This window comes from Arvicanthis niloticus, chromosome 6 (assembly GCF_011762505.2).
Source record: "Arvicanthis niloticus isolate mArvNil1 chromosome 6, mArvNil1.pat.X, whole genome shotgun sequence".
In the NCBI taxonomy this organism is placed as follows: Eukaryota; Metazoa; Chordata; class Mammalia; order Rodentia; family Muridae; genus Arvicanthis; species Arvicanthis niloticus.
Window position 1 is genome coordinate 18,857,817 of NC_047663.1, and position 18,316 is coordinate 18,876,132.

Sequence of the window (18,316 nt, forward strand, 5' to 3'; positions counted from 1 at the left end):
CCACATGGCAGCTTACAACTGCCTGTGAGTTTCAGGGGATCCAACTGCATCTTCTGGCCTCCGTAGGCAATAGGTATATTTGACGCACAGCCACACATGCAGGCAAATTACCTATAAACATTAAAGTAAAGCTTCTGTCCTTTCGTTATTTTGTTGAGGACAGGTGAAAACGCCATCATAGACCAGCAAGGATTTGAGGGCTGTGATTAAACTTACACATTCTGCAGAGTCCTATTGGCCTCTGACTACCTAGAATTATTGAGCCTTAGGCCTCATCTTCTCTCTGAGCATTACTCCCATAAGTAGCCCATTATATCTTCCGGAACACCTTTCTTAGGCACCACCAGCTCCAGTAGTTATTTGGATCCATTTTCATCCTTTTCCAAATTTGCTTTCCCTCACTTTACTCCCAGCATCTCATCCCGCCCCGTCCAAGTCCACATACATACACCACCAGAAACTCCAGGACAACCAGGGACGTGTCTTTAAACATTCCGACTGCTAGACCCTCAGTGATTGAGTTCTGCTTAATCTAGCATATTTTAAACCCCTTAAAGTTAACTCCAAGGAACCCACCTTTAGAAGTCATTTCCCACCAGTTGCTAACTACCAGGTGCTAACTACTATTTTAGTCTCTTCCGGAAGTGTAGGTGAAACCAATCGGAGCCTGCAAGTCTACCCTTAAAAATGTGCTTCCATAGGGGAATTAGTGTCAACTCTAGCACTGGAGTTGAGCACTGAGAAACAGGTCGGACAGGTGAGGAGAGGATGCTGGCAGCCAAGGCTTCATGCCCCTCCCCTCGCTTGTGCACCTGAGCGGGGCCTTTGCTGGCGCAGGCGCAGTGAGAGTAAGGAGTGGGCGTTGCCGCTGGAGGGCGAAAGCGTTGAGTGGGAGCTGGAACTCTGCGCCCTCAGGCTGAGGCCTTATAAGTGAGGGGCTGTGCTGAGGAGAGGATGGACGAGGCCACCTCCCGCGCCTGGGGAATCCGGGTGCCTCTGGCTTTGAGTTTCAGCTGCAGGTAATAACCTCGGACGCAGGGCTAGAGGACCAGCGGTCGGTGAGCGAGCCGGACGCCCTTAGCCACCCGCACTTCTCACGGGAAGCCCCGCGCTTCCTCCTCAGGAAGCCCCGCGTTCAGTTCGTGCAGGAGGAATGCTCAGAGTGGAGCCGAGCGGGGGCTCAACGCTCAGGTCGCGGGCCTCCCACAGCTTTCTCTGTTCGCAGCCTTCTCCCAGTTTGGCCTTCTGTCTATATAACCCAGGTCTTCCCGAATCCTGAAGTGGTCCGCCCGGGGTTCTACACCAATCATGAACTTTTACTAGGTCATGGACGCTGGGAGAGCCTAAAAGGCATGCGACTGGAAGCATCGTTTTCAGACATGGCCCGTGAACGAGGGTACCAATGAGGGATCTGGAGTAAAGTGCCGCATTGGGCAGTGAGCAGGCTAGTGTTTGTGCTGCTCTTTAGTTCATACCGCACTTCCAGGTGCGGCTCCGGGCTTCTGCCTGGTTACCTGATTGATTGATTGATTGATTGATTGATTTGATTGATTGATTGATTTTAGGTTTGTAGCAGTGACTTGTGAGAGGTCAAACCCAAGCGTACTCATGTAGAATATTCCGCATCAGTTTATGTTGCCTTTAAATTTAAGAAATCACACAATTGGGTTCTGTTGCTTGTCTCTGGATTTAAGATGTGTAAGTGTGGTAAACCTGACATTTGTAATCCAAACGGGATAGTTTATCTTGACCACTTTTAAACTGTCTAGCAAAACTCCCTTCAGTTCCCAGAAAATGGGCTCCATCGAGGGGTTGTAGAAACTCCCTTCCATGTCAACATGCCAACCAATTTAATGTCCAAGAACTTGCTGCAGGGTGACTTTTCACTAAGTTCCTCAATTCAGACACCTGTAACGATTTACCACTTTTTCTTTCCTTGCTGCCTGTGTTTGTCCATGTAGCTTTTATTGAATCTGTAAACTACTCAGTAGTGTATTATTACACTATCTCTACTTCTGTACATGGTTCAACACTCTCTCCCATTCTCGATTATCCACTTCCAATGACTGAAGAGATCCTCTGTCAGACATTCTTTAACTGTTGTGATCTGTTCCTAACCTGTGAGTAGCTCCAAGCATTTGTATAGTATAGATGTCACTGGAGAAATTGCAAAGAAGAAGTTAGTTTTTATTGGTTTTTGGAAACTGAAACCATTTTATAAATCTTAGGTTTTAAGAATTTTACAAGTTAAGCCCATCATTGAGTAAGTGAAGTCATACTTATTGCAGAGCCTTGCCTTACTATAATTCACCCTCCTGCCTTGTTACTCACTTAACTATAATTACTCTTTTAGCTCCAGTGAATATAGGCAGTTCTGCCTTGTCTCCCACCCCCCAACACACACACACACCTTTTATAAATATAGAAAAGAGAATAATGTTTAAAGTAACATCAAGAAAGGGTATAAAACACCTTAAAAGAAATTTTCATTTCTTTTTCTCTTGATGAAGAAAGGTGACTGCCAGAAACAACTATGCTAAGCTTATCTGAGGTAACAACTCTGTGCTTCCTGGATGCCAGAGGAATCCCACTGTGACACATATGGCCAGTCTCCCTTGCAGTTCTGGACAATTCTAACAGGCAGTTTTAGATCTTCAGATAGAGAAAGCAATTTCATTTTTAAAGCATTTATTCATTCATTCACCCATTCAGTTGACATATCAGTCCCCTAGTACATAGTATAGACTGTGCTTGGTTCTGGAAAAGAGCAAACTATTGACCTATCAGGTGCTTATTTGCTTATAGACTTGTGACAGAACTAAGGTGCATAAACAGATCTATAGGCTACTAATAATTTATTATTTTGTATTGTTTATTTATTTATTTTGTATTGTTCAAATCTTATGAATATATAACACTTTAAAAAAATGAAGTAGATATCTTTGAAAGAACTATTGTATCAAATGGCTGGGAAATAGTACATTTGATAGTGTAAGTGCTTGCCTAGCATGAAATGGGCTTCTATTTCTAACATCACATTAAAAATAATTCAAAAGTGGGCATACCTCTAATCCCAATCCCAACACTCCAACTCAAGTTGGATCAGAAGTTCAATATTGTCCTGGGGCAACAAAGAGAATCCAGTTATAGGAGGCCTTGTCAAAAAAGAAAGAAAGAAAGAAAAAAAAGAAAAGAAAAATCCACAATATTTGTAAAATATTTAGAGTTAATGTTAGGAAGAATTTGCATTCTCACAGAAGAGTTGTAATGCAGATGAACTTTTCTTATAGTTCTAGTGGCCTATAAAATTCATAGAGATAGGTGTATTTCTTCCTTTTAATGGATTAGCAATTTGGAGAGGAGGTGAGTGGTCGGCTCCTCTCCTCTGCAGTGTATCATATTCTGCAGTAGGAGCTGCTAGATGTGGAGGCTGAAGCATGCCTTTGCTCACTTACAATACTGTGCTTTTCTCTGCAGGACTTCCTTGTTATTGTCACTGTCCACCAGTAGAGGGCAACTAGTAAATCATGTGTCCTGAAAATGATGCAGGAAAGTGCACTGACCAAAAAAAAAAAAAAAAAAAAAAAAAAAAAAAAAGCATTTATTTAGGTTTCTTTCTGAATACAGTTATAAATGTTTTTCTTATGCCATTTAATCTTCACATCCACTCTGTAAAACAAACATTGCATTTCAAGTATAAAATAGAATCTCTGGCAGCTTGTGGTATTATAAGTCTCTTGTGACTAGCTTTATCTTAATACCAAATATAAGACAGCTTGACATCAGGCTCTGGTCCTAAATGGCTCACAATGCCAAGAACAGTCAAATTACTACTTTTGTTTCCATTGGTCAAACAGAGTCATGAAGAAAACTTTATAGACTTTGAATAACCATACTTTCATGTCAACATAATCTAGGACTTTAGACAAAAGGATTGAACTGGATTATGTGGAGAACATGCACGAGGACGACTGCTGTTGAAAGTAAGTAGATATATATGAATTAGTCTACCACCTAGAATTAACCGCATCATTTGGATAGTCCATATTTTCTTCACTGCTTCTGAAGTATGTAATCAAAATGCCAGCATCTAGTAGTTCCTTTGTAAATGTTAATTGATTTCAAAGCTATAGGATACCTCACTGTTAGCTGGGATTGTTGGAGGGTTTTGTTTGTTTGTTTGTTTGTTTGTTTAAATGTTGTTGTTAAAATTTTAGTAGTTCTGGGGATGTGGCCCAGTGGTAAAGAACTTGCCTAACACTCATAACGCTTTTGATTTTAGTGTCAGTAACACACACACACACACACACACACACACACACACACAGACAGAGACAGACAGAGACATAGAAAGACACACACAGAGAGAGAGAGAGAGAGAGGGAGAGAGAGAGAGAGAGACAGAGACAGAGACAGAGACACAGAGAGAGAGAGAGACAGAGAGAGAGAGACAGAGAATGAGAATATGAATATTCTAGAGTGGACTTTAATTCAAACTCCTAATAGCTTTAAAGGCTTTAGGTAGTCTATGCTGCAGAAGTGGTGCTAATGTCCCATGAACACAGAAGCCCTTGAGTTGTTGGTGCCCCCAAAGAGTCTGTGTATGAGTTGGAGGAAGCTTTGTTCTCAGTGTGGAGAGAGGAATAGAGGTGAGATGCATTATTAATTTCTTTCCCAAACTCTCTTTTCAGTGACAAGTTTTTTTTTTTTATTAAACATGTACTTGACAGAACTTTACAAATTACAGTAGGAGAGTTGACCTACCCAGAAGATTTGGAGGAAAAAGGGAATCATGTTTTTCTACTTCCTGGTTAAGGACTTGCTTTATGCTAAGATAGTTGCTCAAATCCAAATGTCTTTAGAGTCTTCGATTACCTTGACAAACCATTATCTAAATATTTCCATAAACTCTTGTGTGAACATCTAGTTTTTTGAATTCTTATGGAATGGCTTAAGCAATGACTAAATCCAGTATTGAAAGGATACTTCAATTGTTTCTGAGATTTTTCCCCTAGTCTGGTTCTAAGGCTAGGGAGTCTAAGTTGGAAGCATGAGTGCTAATGATGGAGTGGAATAGACTCCCCATCATCAATTCTACCAGCCAGTTTTACTCAGTGTGTGATTCAAGCCTTGATCTACAGAAGGCAAGAATCTGCAGGAAGTATATCTCCCACCTGCCAGTTTTAAACCTGTGTAAGATTCATGCCATATTTTTGGCTTAGATCCCTAAACTGGACCAGGAACTTCTGGAAGAGATTAGGGGCAGTGACAATGAGTCCTATCAGAATGTACCTAAAGTATAGCCAGTTAGCCAGATGCTGTGTTATGCCTGCCTTTCCTCACTAGGATAATGGTCTAAGAGTTATGAGGAGGGGGGATGGGATAAGAGTTTTCTGGGTGGTGGGGGGAAGTGGGGAAAGGGAATAAATTCTGAATTGTAAATATAATACACAATTTAAAAAAGAGTTGTGGATGTAAACACAGAACCATTATTATTCTTACAAGCATTTAAAAATTAATTTATTTGGTTGGATCTAGGGCAGTCATCATTCTGTTTAAAAATGAATGGCTCAGGTTTCCCTTGTATTACAGGTAGATATTAAGAGCCATCAGGTCTTGTCAGATACCTATTCTTAGACAGTTGTCTTCAGTGTCTTAACTTAGCAAGAAGTTCTCTTTGACTTTGAAAAATTATTGATAGTTACATGCAAAATATTCTATACTAATGAGGTAAACCGAACAAGTCTAAGAAGTAGAGTCAATGATGGAATAATTAATAAGAAAATAGTGGGAGGTTATAATCATTTATACATTATTGAGAATATGCCATACCAAGAGTGTACAAAAGAAAAGCAATGGTGCAGACTGAAACACAAAGGAGGTTATAGCTATGGGTATATTTAGACATAGAACTTACTTTTGTTTTTAAATATCTTTTTTTGTTTACTTGAAAAGACCATATATTTTTTTAACAAGTTTTAAGTTGAAGCAACTTTAACTTTGTGATATTCCTGAAGCTATAAAGACTCAGAAAGGATAGATCTTACTCAAGTGAATGACTGAGTTCCTTCCATTTAGGTGGAGTGAACTTCTTTGTATATTGAGATGTCAGCAAACATCAGAAGATATTTGTGTCCCAACCAAGAAGCATCTGAGTAAAGTCTAACAATCTCTTCATAAAGAATATGTCATTCCATTTTCTTAGCTTAAGATAGTGGCATAGTATAACTTCTAGGTTATTACCAACACAGAGCAAAAAGGACTTGGGACTCTTATGGATTGTGGATGCCATAATTTCCCGCCTCCAACAAAGGCACAAATAACTAGAGTAGTCAGCTATTCTCAGATAACATGAACACAAAGTACCTTAATATTTTTTTCTCAACTGTGTATGACAACAGAATCTCACTGAATCTATTAGCTTTATCCTTGCTGAGTGGCCCATGTCCTCTGTTTCTGTATGAGGTGGGCTTATGCTTAATTTTGGCACATAAGTATAAAGCTGTGTAGCTCAGAGCACTGTTGCAGTATATAAACACCCTACTTATCTACATGTCAGTATAAAGTATGACATCAAATGTTTTTTAATTTGTAAAGAAAGTGTAACAAAGTAATCAGTTGAGAAAAAAGACACAAAAAGGGACATAGATATAAAATTCATTTTGGTAAAAATGGTTAAAAATGCTTTCAGATAAGAAGGGATTGGATATGGTAGGTCTGTCCTAAAGTAATCAGTGCTCCAAATGTACATAAAAATTTAGGAGAAATCCAGAAAGATTAAGCACACCACAGAAGGTCTATGTTAAAAAGGTCTATGAGAGGCAAAAACTTGAAGATAGTAATTTATGATTAAGTTTATATTCATGGCCTCCAGGCAGCTCAACACATAAACGTACTTGCCACCTCATAATGCAAGCCTGTGATCAGAGTTCCATCCCTAGAATTCTCTTAAAGGTGGAGAGAACAAACTCTATAAGCCGTTCTTGGAGTTCTGTATGCATGTTGGAGCATGTGCCTTATCCACCATACAATAATAAAGATGTATGACTTTATTGTAATTAAACATTATTTTTAAAGCCCTAACTGTTAACAGATATTATTTGGTGCTTATTTCATTGATCAGTCTAATGTGGACACTATGAAGATGCTACAGAAGCAAGAAACAGGATACGAATACTCCAAGATAATTTTTAAATTTGACTGAATTTCCTACAACAAAGTTGAAAGAGAGATAGTCCAAAAGGCCCAGGAAAAAAGATTAGAGGCAAGAGAACAAACTGAATCCAACTGGGACTCTGTCCACTAATAGTTTTGTAACAAAGGTCAACTGTCATAAATAAAGGGCGAGGCAGGACAAGCTGGTTGCCAAGGCTCCAGGGGCTTTCATTCAGTTTCCCACCAGTGTGGGACAGACAGCACTGTGGATTAGTCCCTACTGCATATCATGGCTCCACTGCACTTTGGCACACTAAGGTTTCTCTTCACGTGGCAACTTTTGTGGCTGCTGGCCCCCGCTGTTCCCATTCCAGAGATCACTGGAAATCCAGTCCAGTTGACTTCAGAGCCCTGGATGCCAACCAAGCTCTGGTATTGGCACCCTTCTGATCATCCACCTAAAGCCACACATACTCGAAGATCCAAGACAGACACAGGGGCCATTGATCACCTGGGGTGCTCTGTTTCCACAGAGATGTATTCCCCACTTGAGGAGTTGACTGACAGTTTACTTCCATTCCAGGACCCTAGTACTTTTTGGGAGCTGAACCCAGAGTCTGAGGAACTTGTTCCCCATAAGGATATGACTGACAAGCTGATACCAACTGGGAAGCAGCCAGGAAATATTTTAACGATACGTAGGGATCAAAATCAGGCTCTCACTCTGCCTGAGTTCAAAAGTACTGCCAGTCTAGTTGGAGCTGCAGATTATCAATTGAATGAAATACTTGTTATACCACTAGACAGCCAGACTTCAAAAGCAACAACATTCATTGTTTCGACCAAGGAGTTGAAGAAAGATCTAGCTCAGCACAAGAAACTTGCTAAAGTGGTTGTTGGAAAACTTAAAGTTCAGAACAAAATCATGGATGATTATTATGATGATCTGACTATCAATGAACCTCATTCTTATAGCATTCCTCTGCAATCCCAGGACAATGCAGATGAAGTTCCTGAGCTCTTAGAGCAGGTTGAACTCGACCTGATGGAGAAACAAACCAGAAATCCAGAGAAAACCCATCAGGAAACTCTATATAATTTCCCTCAGTCCCCTGAGGAAGATGAACCTTTAGTTCAAAAGAAAGACCCAGCTCAGATTTTAAAATCAACTAAAAAGGTTGTAACTCAAACTCTTGACTATAAAGAGGGTGTGCTCCTGGCTCCTGTTAAGGGTCAAGCTGCGTCTGCAATCCCACCCAGTATGTCATTACAGCCATTGGATCAGGCGCTCACCACACCTTCTCAAGCTTCTGCTTGGTCCCACCACCCTCCAAATCCAAAGGAGACTAAAACTTATCCAACACCACCGATTTTCCTTCATTATGCAGAACCTCCCATGGGACCAGTAGTTGAACCTCCAGATCTGTTTTTTCTCAAAATTACAAAATCTAAACCTGTGCAGGAGAACCCAACTCAGATTACAAAATCACCTGAAGACATTGTAGCTCAAAGTCTAGAATTTAAGAAGGATGTTCTTCCAGATTCATTTGAGGGTCAAGCTGAGTCTGCAATCCCACCCAGTATGTCATTACAGCCATTGGATCAGGCGCTCACCACACCTTCTCAAGCTTCTGCTTGGTCCCACCACCCTCCAAATCCAAAGGAGACTAAAACTTATCCAACACCACCGATTTTCCTTCATTATGCAGAACCTCCCATGGGACCAGTAGTTGAACCTCCAGATCTGTTTTTTCTCAAAATTACAAAATCTAAACCTGTGCAGGAGAACCCAACTCAGATTACAAAATCACCTGAAGACATTGTAGCTCAAAGTCTGGAATTTAAGAAGGATGTTCTTCCAGATTCATTTGAGGGTCAAGCTGAGTCTGCAATCCCACCCAGTATGTCATTACAGCCATTGGATCAGGCGCTCACCACACCTGCTCAAGCTTCTGCTTGGTCCCACCACCCTCCAAATCCAAAGGAGACTAAAACTTATCCAACACCACCGATTTTCCTTCATTATGCAGAACCTCCCATGGGACCAGTAGTTGAACCTCCAGATCTGTTTTTTCTCAAAATTACAAAATCTAAACCTGTGCAGGAAAACCCAACTCAGATTACAAAAACACCTGAAGACATTGTAGCTCAATGTCTGGAATTTAAGAAGGATGTTCTTCCAGATTCATTTGAGGGTCAAGCTGAGTCTGCAATCCCACCCAGTATGTCATTACAGCCATTGGATCAGGCGCTCACCACACCTGCTCAAGCTTCTGCTTGGTCCCACCACCCTCCAAATCCAAAGGAGACTAAAACTTATCCAACACCACCGATTTTCCTTCATTATGCAGAACCTCCCATGGGACCAGTAGTTGAACCTCCAGACCTGTTTGTTCTCAAAACTACAAAATCTAAACCTGTGCAGGAGAACCCAACTCAGATTACAAAATCACCTGAAGACATTGTAGCTCAAAGTCTAGAATTTAAGGAGGATATTCTTCCAGATTCAGTTGAGGGTCAACCTGAGACTTTAAACCCACCAGTTATGTCATTATGACTTTTAGATCAGGACCCTATCATACCTTTTCATCTCCGTGGTCTGGAACAGGGGCCTCCAACTTTAAAGGAGACTAAAACTTATCCAACACCACCAATTTTCCTTCATTATGCAGAACCTCCCATGGGACCAGTAGTTGAACTTCCAGATCTGTTTTTTCTCAAAATTACAAAATCTAAACCTGTGCAGGAGAACCCAACTCAGATTTTAAAATCAACTAAAAAGGTTGTAACTCAAACTCTTGACTACAAAGACGGTGTGCTCCTGGCTCCTGTTGAGGGTCAAACTGAGTCTGCAATGCCACCCAGTATGTCATTACAGCCATTGGATCAGGAGCTCACCATGCCTTCTCAAGCTTCTGCTTGGTCCCACCACCCTCCAAATCCAAAGGAGAATAAAACTTATCCAGCATCACCGATATTCCTTCATTATGCAGAACCTCCCATTGGACTGGTAGTTGAACCTCCAGATCTGTTTTTCCTCAAAACTACAAAATCTAAACCTGTGCAGGAAAACCCAACTAAAATGATCATATCCCCTAAAGAGATTGTTTCTGAAACTTCAGAATATAAGGAGTCTGTGCTTCCAGTTCCAGTTGAGGGTACAGTTCAGTCTCCACTACCATTCATTATATCATTACAAGCTTTGGATCAGGAACTCATTATATCTTCCCAACCTTCAGATTGTACTCACCCCCCTTCAAATCCAAAGGAGTTTCCAAATCATACACCAACAATGATTTTGCTTCATTATGCAGAACCTGCCATGGGAATGGTACTTGAACCTCCAGATACGTTTTTTCTCAAATCTACAAAATCTAAACCTGTACAGCAGACCCAATTGAATCAGTCTTCTGAATCTCCTGCATTGACTCATCACCCTCAAAATCCAATGGAAACACTTAACCATACACCACCAAAGATTTTTCTTTATTTTATAGAACCTCCAATCAGAATGGTAGTTGAACCTCCAGATCTTTTTTTTCTGAAAACTACAACATCTATACCTGTGCAGGAGACCCAAACTCAGATTACAAAGTCACCTAAAAAGGTTGTAGCTCAAACTATAGAATATAAAGATGGCTTGTCTTCAGGTCCATTTGAGAGTCAAGATGATTCTCTAACTCCACCCAATGTTTCATTACAGCCATTGGATCAGGAAATCACCATATCTTCTCCTCCTGGACGGGCTCAGCAACCTCCAAATCTGAAAGAGAATAAAGAACATGAGCCAGAAGAGATTTTCTCTCACCATGCAGAACCTTCAGTGGGAATGGTAGTTGAACGCCTGGATCTGCCTTTTCTCAAAACCACAGAATCTAAACCTGTGCAGGAGGCCCCAGCTCAGATTACTGAATCACCTAAAGATGATGTAGTTCAAACTCTAGAATATAAAGAGGTAGCAGTTTCATCTGTAATTGAGGGTCATGCTAAATATCTAACACCCAGTATTTCCTATCAACCTTTAGACCTGGAACTTTTTGAATTCTCTGGCCCCACTACTGAGGTTCATCATTCCACTACTTTCAATGAGACTACAGTTCCTTCTTCAATGCATATTCGTATCACAAGTCCACATTTGCACTCAAAATTTTCTGTAACTCCACAACCTAATACAATAGTTAAGCATTCTGTCCAAATGAAGGAGACTCCAGCTCAGACTTCAGAGATACCTATGGAGACTGTAGCCCAATCTGGAAAGCATTATTTACCAACAGTTTTAACTTCAGTTTATGTTGAAATTCAACATTCAAATTTATCAGCTATAGAGACTGCACATTCTGGAGTCCCCACAACTATAACTTCTTCTCCAGAGGCTTCACTTTGTGAAGTCCCAACAACTATAGCTGCTTCTCCAGAGATTGCACCTTCTAAAGCCCCAGAGGCTACAGCTCCTACTCTGAAGTGCCCTAGCATAACAGCTCTACCTCTAGATCAGGGTGAGAAACACCCAAGCCCAACTGAAGTCACAGTTCAAGTTTTGAAAGTGGAATCTACCATAACTCCGTATTCTGAAAATTCTAATACAGAAAATGATTTAACAATAGAAAAAGATGCCTACAATTACACCAACATATGTGACTTCTGCTTGTGTGAAAATGAGACACTGTTGTGTGTTCATCCCAGCCCAAAATGGAGACTCCACCAAGTGCCTGTGCCAAGGCCCAACACCTACAATGACACTTTTGCTATCTTGTAAGACTCACCTTTTCTTATTTCTGTTTTACAGTCTGCCTGACATGGCAACTTTCCCCTCAAAGCCTTCCCAGACTGTCCTTGTCACCCCAGCTCCCATCGATTGACCTTTTACTTTTACCTTAGATTGTCAACTTTTTATTGTCTTCACTTTCCTTCTTCCTCCAGTGCCCCTTCTCCAAACTTTTATTTATGATAGCTTTATTTTTCTGTACTCATTGCACAACTTCTGTTCTTCTGTTTTACTACACCCTCTTTATAATTTATTTCATTAGTGAAGATGTAACGGACTGATTAGAGAGTAGATTGCAAAGCTAGACTCCTGCGGTTGGACCCCAGGTATTTCATGTGGTAGCTCTGCAACTCTAGGATTCTTAGAATGCTTAGCTGGGAATGAACTTCCTCACCTGTAAAATGGGGAGTCTGAGAGCTACTCTCTCATAGGACTGTTGTGAGGCTTAGTTGAATACATGGACTATTTATCTTAGTTCTTAGCATACATGAGTGCTAGCTGTTAATACTTTGAAATCTCTCAGTTTTGTCCAGAGCTCATTCTTGTTGTTAGCTTTCTCCATTTCACATTCATTGTGTGCATTGCTCATGGCTAAGAAGCATGGGAGCCATATACGTATGGCATTTTTTCTCTGGAACATGGAATACTAGACAGAGAAAGGGGGGATGCTATGTTAAAACTTTACCTTTGGCTCAAAGTGTTTTAATTTTTAAATATAGTAAATATAGGGATTACAGCATAGACAAAGGCATAGCTACAAAAATAAGGATTTAGTAGACTCATTTACCAGCAAAGAGAATGCAAAGAGACATATTATGAAATACTTTGAATATCAACTCTAGTGGTTTGAAAGTCACAGTGTGATATGGAGAATCTTGGTAAATTTCTAAGAACTATTGCAAAACTATTTTAAATGGAGGGCAGAACCTTGCTGTGTAGTACAGGTTTGCTCTGAGTTCATGATCATCCTGCCTCAGCCTCTTAAAAAAACAAATATAGACATGTGTCATATCACTCCAATATAGGATTATTTTAGCACCCAGGTGTTGAGTGATCCAGGGAAGAAGCTTAATTCTTGATGACCATGTAGAAGGATCTAGCAAAATTTAGGAATAAAGTGAGGGAGAACTGAGCCACTGTGTCCATTTGGTAGTGGGAAGAAAACCCTGAATCCCCGCAGAGAAGATAGGATTTAGTGCCTGACTAACAGCTGAGGACTGACGCTGCATTTAGTCCCAGCGCTCAGGAGGCAGGCAGAGGTGGTAGATCTTTGGTGAGTTCAATGTCATTCTGGTATACAGAGTGAGTTCCACACCAGACAGGATTAGAGGTGAGACCTCATTTCAAAAAAAAAAAAATGAGCAGTTTCTGTCCTTGAGGAAGATGAGGAAGACAGTTTAAGAGATGGACTCAGCAGTCAGAAATGAGAACAGCACATGGAGTTGTTGAGTTCAGTTGTAGGCATTTCCTTTATTGGTGAGCATAAAATTAGCTTAGGTTGAGTGGAGATGTCCACTATGAAGTAAAAGTGTTTTTTTCTTCCCTAACATAAGAAAAATATGTTTAAACTGAGCAAATATCTCACTGCTTGCACCAGTAGCCTTGTATTGTTAACTGTGCTCCCTTAGAAACAGATAGATTCAGGAATTATAAAGTTGGTGGTATCCCTAATTCTGTATTGAGCACTTCCATGAAGGTGTTATGATTTTTACTGATTCTGGTTATTCTTTTCCTATTTATTCAAGTATATCAACTATTTCTCCACAGAAATTTTAAAGGAAATGATATTTCTTACATTGACAAAAATGTATGGAAGGTATACCGCTGGACTGAGAAACTGTGAGTAGTTTGTGTAGATAGATATACTCTCTGCAAATATTATGCAAAATATTACACCAGGGCCTTTTTTGTCCAGATTTTGAAGTCAATATGTCTGAGGAAAGACATTTCCTCTGGGCATCCCAGTAAATTTCTGTAGAATAGATAGCTCAACATGAAAGGTTTAGGGTGGAGATAGGAACTTCTAATTCCACTAAATAAACAGATAAGTTGGTATTGATTGCATTTTTGGTAAGTTGCATGGGTACTGGGTTGTGACTCAGCATTAGTGTACTTGTCTAGTGCATGAGACCAGGAATTGGAACCTCACTAGTGCAGGCAAAAAATTTAATTTAAATGTTGAGGGTTTTCATTGAAAGAAGAGGCAAATTTGATTTGCAGTACAGAAATCATCTATGATGACATTTTTAATGATTAGTAATTAAATAAGAGGGATAGTGAAACCTTCCTTGTGCCATAGTGAGGTAACCACTCTGAGGTAACCACTACTCTAAATTGGTATATATCCATCCAGACACATTTGCATATAGAAAATAAGAGTGTCTCTGCTTTCCTTATCTCTTTTACATAAATGATAACATTTGGTAACTTCTTGTTTTCACTTCATGATATTTAAAGTTTTCTTTCACCTACACAGAGATTTATACTATCCCTTTCCAGTTCTGTGTAATATTTCATAGTATGTACACATCAGTGAGGTTTTAGTATTACCAGGCTGGTGTTTAGAGACTATCTGGTTATTCTGTTACATGTCTGGCTGTAATAAATGTCCTGTATACCTTGGACGAGTGATTCTATAGACCAGATATCTAGAAAGAGAGTCTTTAGGATGGATACCATTGTACATGTGAAATTTTAATTGCCCTAACAATAAGTAGTGCCAACTTACGCTCTAGGCAATAGCACGTGACAGTGTGTACCTCTTCATCCTATTTCACCACCAATGTTCTTTATCTGTTTGATGATTTTTGATCCAGGTAACCTTTTAATTTTCCAGAATTCTAAGTGAAAATCACCTGACTGAATTACATAAGGATTCATTCGAAGGCCTGCTATCGCTCCAGGTTTTGTAAGTTAGTTGAGCATACCTATTTTTAAGTTAATGAATTATTCGTGGATGAATTAGATACTAACATGTCTTCAAGCAGTAAAGTTGTGCAATTATTGACTAGGTTTGTCAGTGCTTGCTTATAATCCCAGCACTGAGGCAGTGGAAAATGGGAGGATTGCTGCAAGTTGGAGATCTGCATGGTCTACATAGTGGGTTTCATACCTGTTCCAGGGCTGCTTGGCAAGAGCCTGGCTCTAAAACCATGATAAAAGACAATCTGCGGTTATGTCTGTCTGTGAGGGTGACAGCCTATCTCTACCATTAAAATGCCTTCTATGCATTTTAAATTTCCCAAATCATATAGACAACTTCAAACAGAACAACTCCATTTACAGAAGGAAAGTGTTAGTAGGATGTGAGTCATTACTGAAACCCACACAACCCTTGTTTTCTGAGGCGTAGGCTTCTATTTAGATCTTCATACCTCCGTCAGTTCCGGTCCATGTTCTCATTTACTGTAGCCCATGAGTTGGGAGTGCTTTGATACTCTTACCGGACTTGTGCAAGTTGATGTGACAGGGTGCCTGATAAGAACAAGTTAAGGAGGCAAGGTTCATTTTGGCCCTTCATCTCAGAGGTTTTCGGTTCCTGACAGCTGGCTCCATTGTTTCTGGGTCTGTGTGTGGGCTTAGAAACCTAACATGTTTACTTATTTAGCCTTTACAAAAAGGTTTAAGACAGCATAGTAGGATTTAAGAAATGAATGTTAACTTTGAATAGTTGTATCAAAGAGAAGAAATTAGACAACTACATTAGTTTGAATTTGAAGGTCATAAACCCAGAATGTTTTGACATGTTTCCCTCCTTTAAGATGCAATCTCATGTAGCCCAGACTTACCTTGAACTCTCTAAATAGCCAAAGCTGGACCTGACAAATTCTTGCATCTCTTGACTCTTATTTCCAAAATTCTGGGACTACAGGGATACATTATCACATGGTTTTTATAATTCTGGGGATCAAATCCAAGGTTTTTGTGCATGGTAGGCAAGACCTCTATCAGCCATGACAGGTATGCCTTATGCTCTTTTATTTTTGAGACTTTGCATCACTCCTCCGACTTCAGCCTCCCAAATGCTAGGATTTCATGCATGTGCCATCATATCTGGATTCGTAGACAATTTAACCTGAATGAAATTGACAATGAAATATAGTAGCTAAATGGTAGATTATATAAGTATTATTAACATGATTAAGTCATTAGGAGAACAGACTGATATTACAGTTTTCAATGTAATAATTTTTATGCCCATGTCAAAATAGATACTGAAATAGTGGTTGATAAGTATATACAAAAGTTTACTTGAAGCAAACATCCCAGAAATACCCCTGTTATTTACTGACTAAACAATAAAAAGCAGGGATACTGGCATATGACTTTAATCATAGCACTGGAGAGTTAGAGGCAGGCAAGTCTCTTGAGTTTGGCTGAGACCAGTCTGTTCTATAGTGAGTTCTAGTCCAGCCAGGGCTATATAGTGTCTAGAGACTGTAAAAAAGTAAAAAAAAAATAATCTCATCTATATTGTCAAGGAAAGACTGCTTGCAGCAGTCGTGCTGTGTGTTTAGAGATAAGAATACACTGTGTTGTCAATGCCAGAACTAGATTTCTGACCTGTACCCATAGGGTGCAGAACAGCACAAGTCTTTAATCATCACTGATCTAAAAAGAAATGAAGTGACATTTTTAAAAATAAATGCGGTATATTTTTAATTAGAGAGCATTAGGAAAGTTGCATATCCAAAGCCCTATATGGTGTTAAAAATATTTTGTCTGTGGGTGTGGTGATGCAGACCTTTAATCCCAGAATTCTGAAGGCAGAAGCAAGCAGATTTCTCTGAGTTTAAGACCAACTAGGGCTGTATAATGAGACTTATCTTTAAAAACAAAAACATTTTCCTCCTGTAGACACTCAGAGGATGACCATAATTGGTCCTACTTTGTATTGTTTTTCTGGGGGGGTGGGAGGGGCTTTTGAGACTAAAGTACCAAACTGTACAAAAATGTTTAGAGAAAATAAAATTAATTTAGTGGAGTAGTCCTCTTATTATTTTAGTTTATAAACAATTATTTCATGTTAACATAATCATTAATTTATTTAAATGTCCCTAAATTTTAAAAGTGTTTTAAAATAGAACATGCCAAATACTGCATCTGTTATTGGAGGCACAGAAATGCATAAGACAAGGCTCCTTCCTTCACAGAGCTCACATGCTGTGAGAGAAACAACACAAGGGCATGAATCTTAATGCTGCGGAGACACAGAAGATTCAGCCATGAAGTCATAAGCTGAAATAATAAGCCACTTTTCTTGAACTCACCAACTATGTGTTTATTTTATGAATATTTGAGTTTGCTCAAATACTTGTATTAGTGTCACACTTGGTGGGTAATGTAGATAAGTTGGACTCCATAATTTCAAGGAGTTTATTATTAGAAAAAGAGATGCAAAAATAATTTTAAAAGCATGATGGGCCTGGAGAGATGGCTCAGCAGTTAAGAGTACTTGCTGCTCTTCAGAGGACCTGAGTGTGGTTCTCAGCATCAACATCAGGAAGCTCACACCTCCTGAACTTCTAGCTCCAGAGGATCAGAAGCCCTTCTGGTCCTCTGTGAACATGTGCACAGACACATACATGTACAAAAATAAAAGTAAAGTATTTTTTAAAGTACTGAGGCTCAGTGGGTAAGAGCACAAGCCAGGAAAGCCCAGAGACGCACACATTTAGTCCTTAGAGCCCACACTAGAGAAAGCCAGATGCAGTGGTGTGCATCTTCAGCCAGCCAGCTAGCCTCCAGGAAGCAGTATGGTAGAAACAATAGACCCTGCTTCAACAAGGTAGAAGACAGGAACTGATTCCTGGAAACTGTCCTCCTACCTCCATATATATATATATACACATTCATACATATATATTTTTATAGGTCACTGAGGTATAAATTGTGTCTAGAGCACAGAAGAGGAGAAAAGACTTGAGTTTGGTTCATGGAAGCTGTTCCTGTACCAGTGTAATTTGAGCAAGACCTTGAAGAATCACTAGGAATCATCAGGCAGGTCTCTTGGGGAGAATATGCTAAACACTAAAAACAAGAGTGGAGAAAAAGGTATACATCAACGAGTTAGGGGAGTGGCCTGGTAAGCATCTGCATAGGGCAAAAGGGAAAGTAGATCAGAACCAGGCCTTCTTTGGGTTTGAGTGCCCAGCCAAGGAACCATGATGGGATCATGGCGCTGTAACTCATGTGCTAAGACAGCCAGGAGCTTCAGTGTCACCTGGGGAACTTGTTAGAACTTTGATCTGACAGCACTCCACCCTGTTACCAATTTAGTAATTCTGAGGTAGGACTAAGAATTTCCATCTCCTAAAGCTCCCAGATGCCAGATTTGTGGTTGTAAATTCAGTATTCAGGAGGCTGAGGTGGGAAGGATTATATTCTACATAGAAA

At 39.9% G+C, this 18,316-nt stretch overlaps 3 protein-coding genes across 3 annotated transcripts in view; all 3 read left to right on the forward strand.

Moving 5' to 3' along the window:
- Positions 1-861: 861 nt before the first annotated feature.
- Positions 862-18,316, forward strand: part of LOC117709941 (leucine-rich repeat-containing protein 37A-like) — a 59,505-nt gene continuing 42,050 nt past the window's right edge. The window contains exon 1 of the mRNA XM_076935197.1: positions 862-1,019. Coding sequence (XP_076791312.1) covers positions 955-1,019 — 65 coding nt within the window. The 5' untranslated portion in view covers positions 862-954. The remainder of the gene's footprint in view (positions 1,020-18,316) is intronic.
- Positions 3,642-9,714, forward strand: LOC143442647 (uncharacterized). Its single transcript, XM_076935678.1, has 2 exons — positions 3,642-3,983; positions 7,124-9,714. The coding sequence occupies exon 2, from the start codon at positions 7,445-7,447 to the stop codon at positions 9,710-9,712; it is 2,268 nt and encodes a 755-aa protein (XP_076791793.1). The 5' UTR covers positions 3,642-3,983; positions 7,124-7,444; the 3' UTR covers positions 9,713-9,714.
- On the forward strand, positions 9,836-14,828 carry LOC143442648 (uncharacterized). The gene is made up of 3 exons (XM_076935679.1): positions 9,836-11,907; positions 13,688-13,759; positions 14,737-14,828. The coding sequence occupies exons 1-3, from the start codon at positions 9,836-9,838 to the stop codon at positions 14,738-14,740; spliced, it is 2,148 nt and encodes a 715-aa protein (XP_076791794.1). The 3' UTR covers positions 14,741-14,828.

What these genes read in the sequence shown, in the direction of transcription:
- LOC143442648 (XM_076935679.1), top strand. Translation starts at nt 9,836, where the DNA reads ATGGGACCAGTAGTTGAACTTCCAGATCTGTTTTTTCTCAAAATTACA. An exon ending in AATGACACTTTTGCTATCTT is followed by an intron (nt 11,908 to 13,687) that starts GTAAGACTCACC and finishes ATTTCTCCACAG; the next exon opens with AAATTTTAAAGGAAATGATA.
- LOC143442647 (XM_076935678.1), top strand. Translation starts at nt 7,445, where the DNA reads ATGGCTCCACTGCACTTTGGCACACTAAGGTTTCTCTTCACGTGGCAA.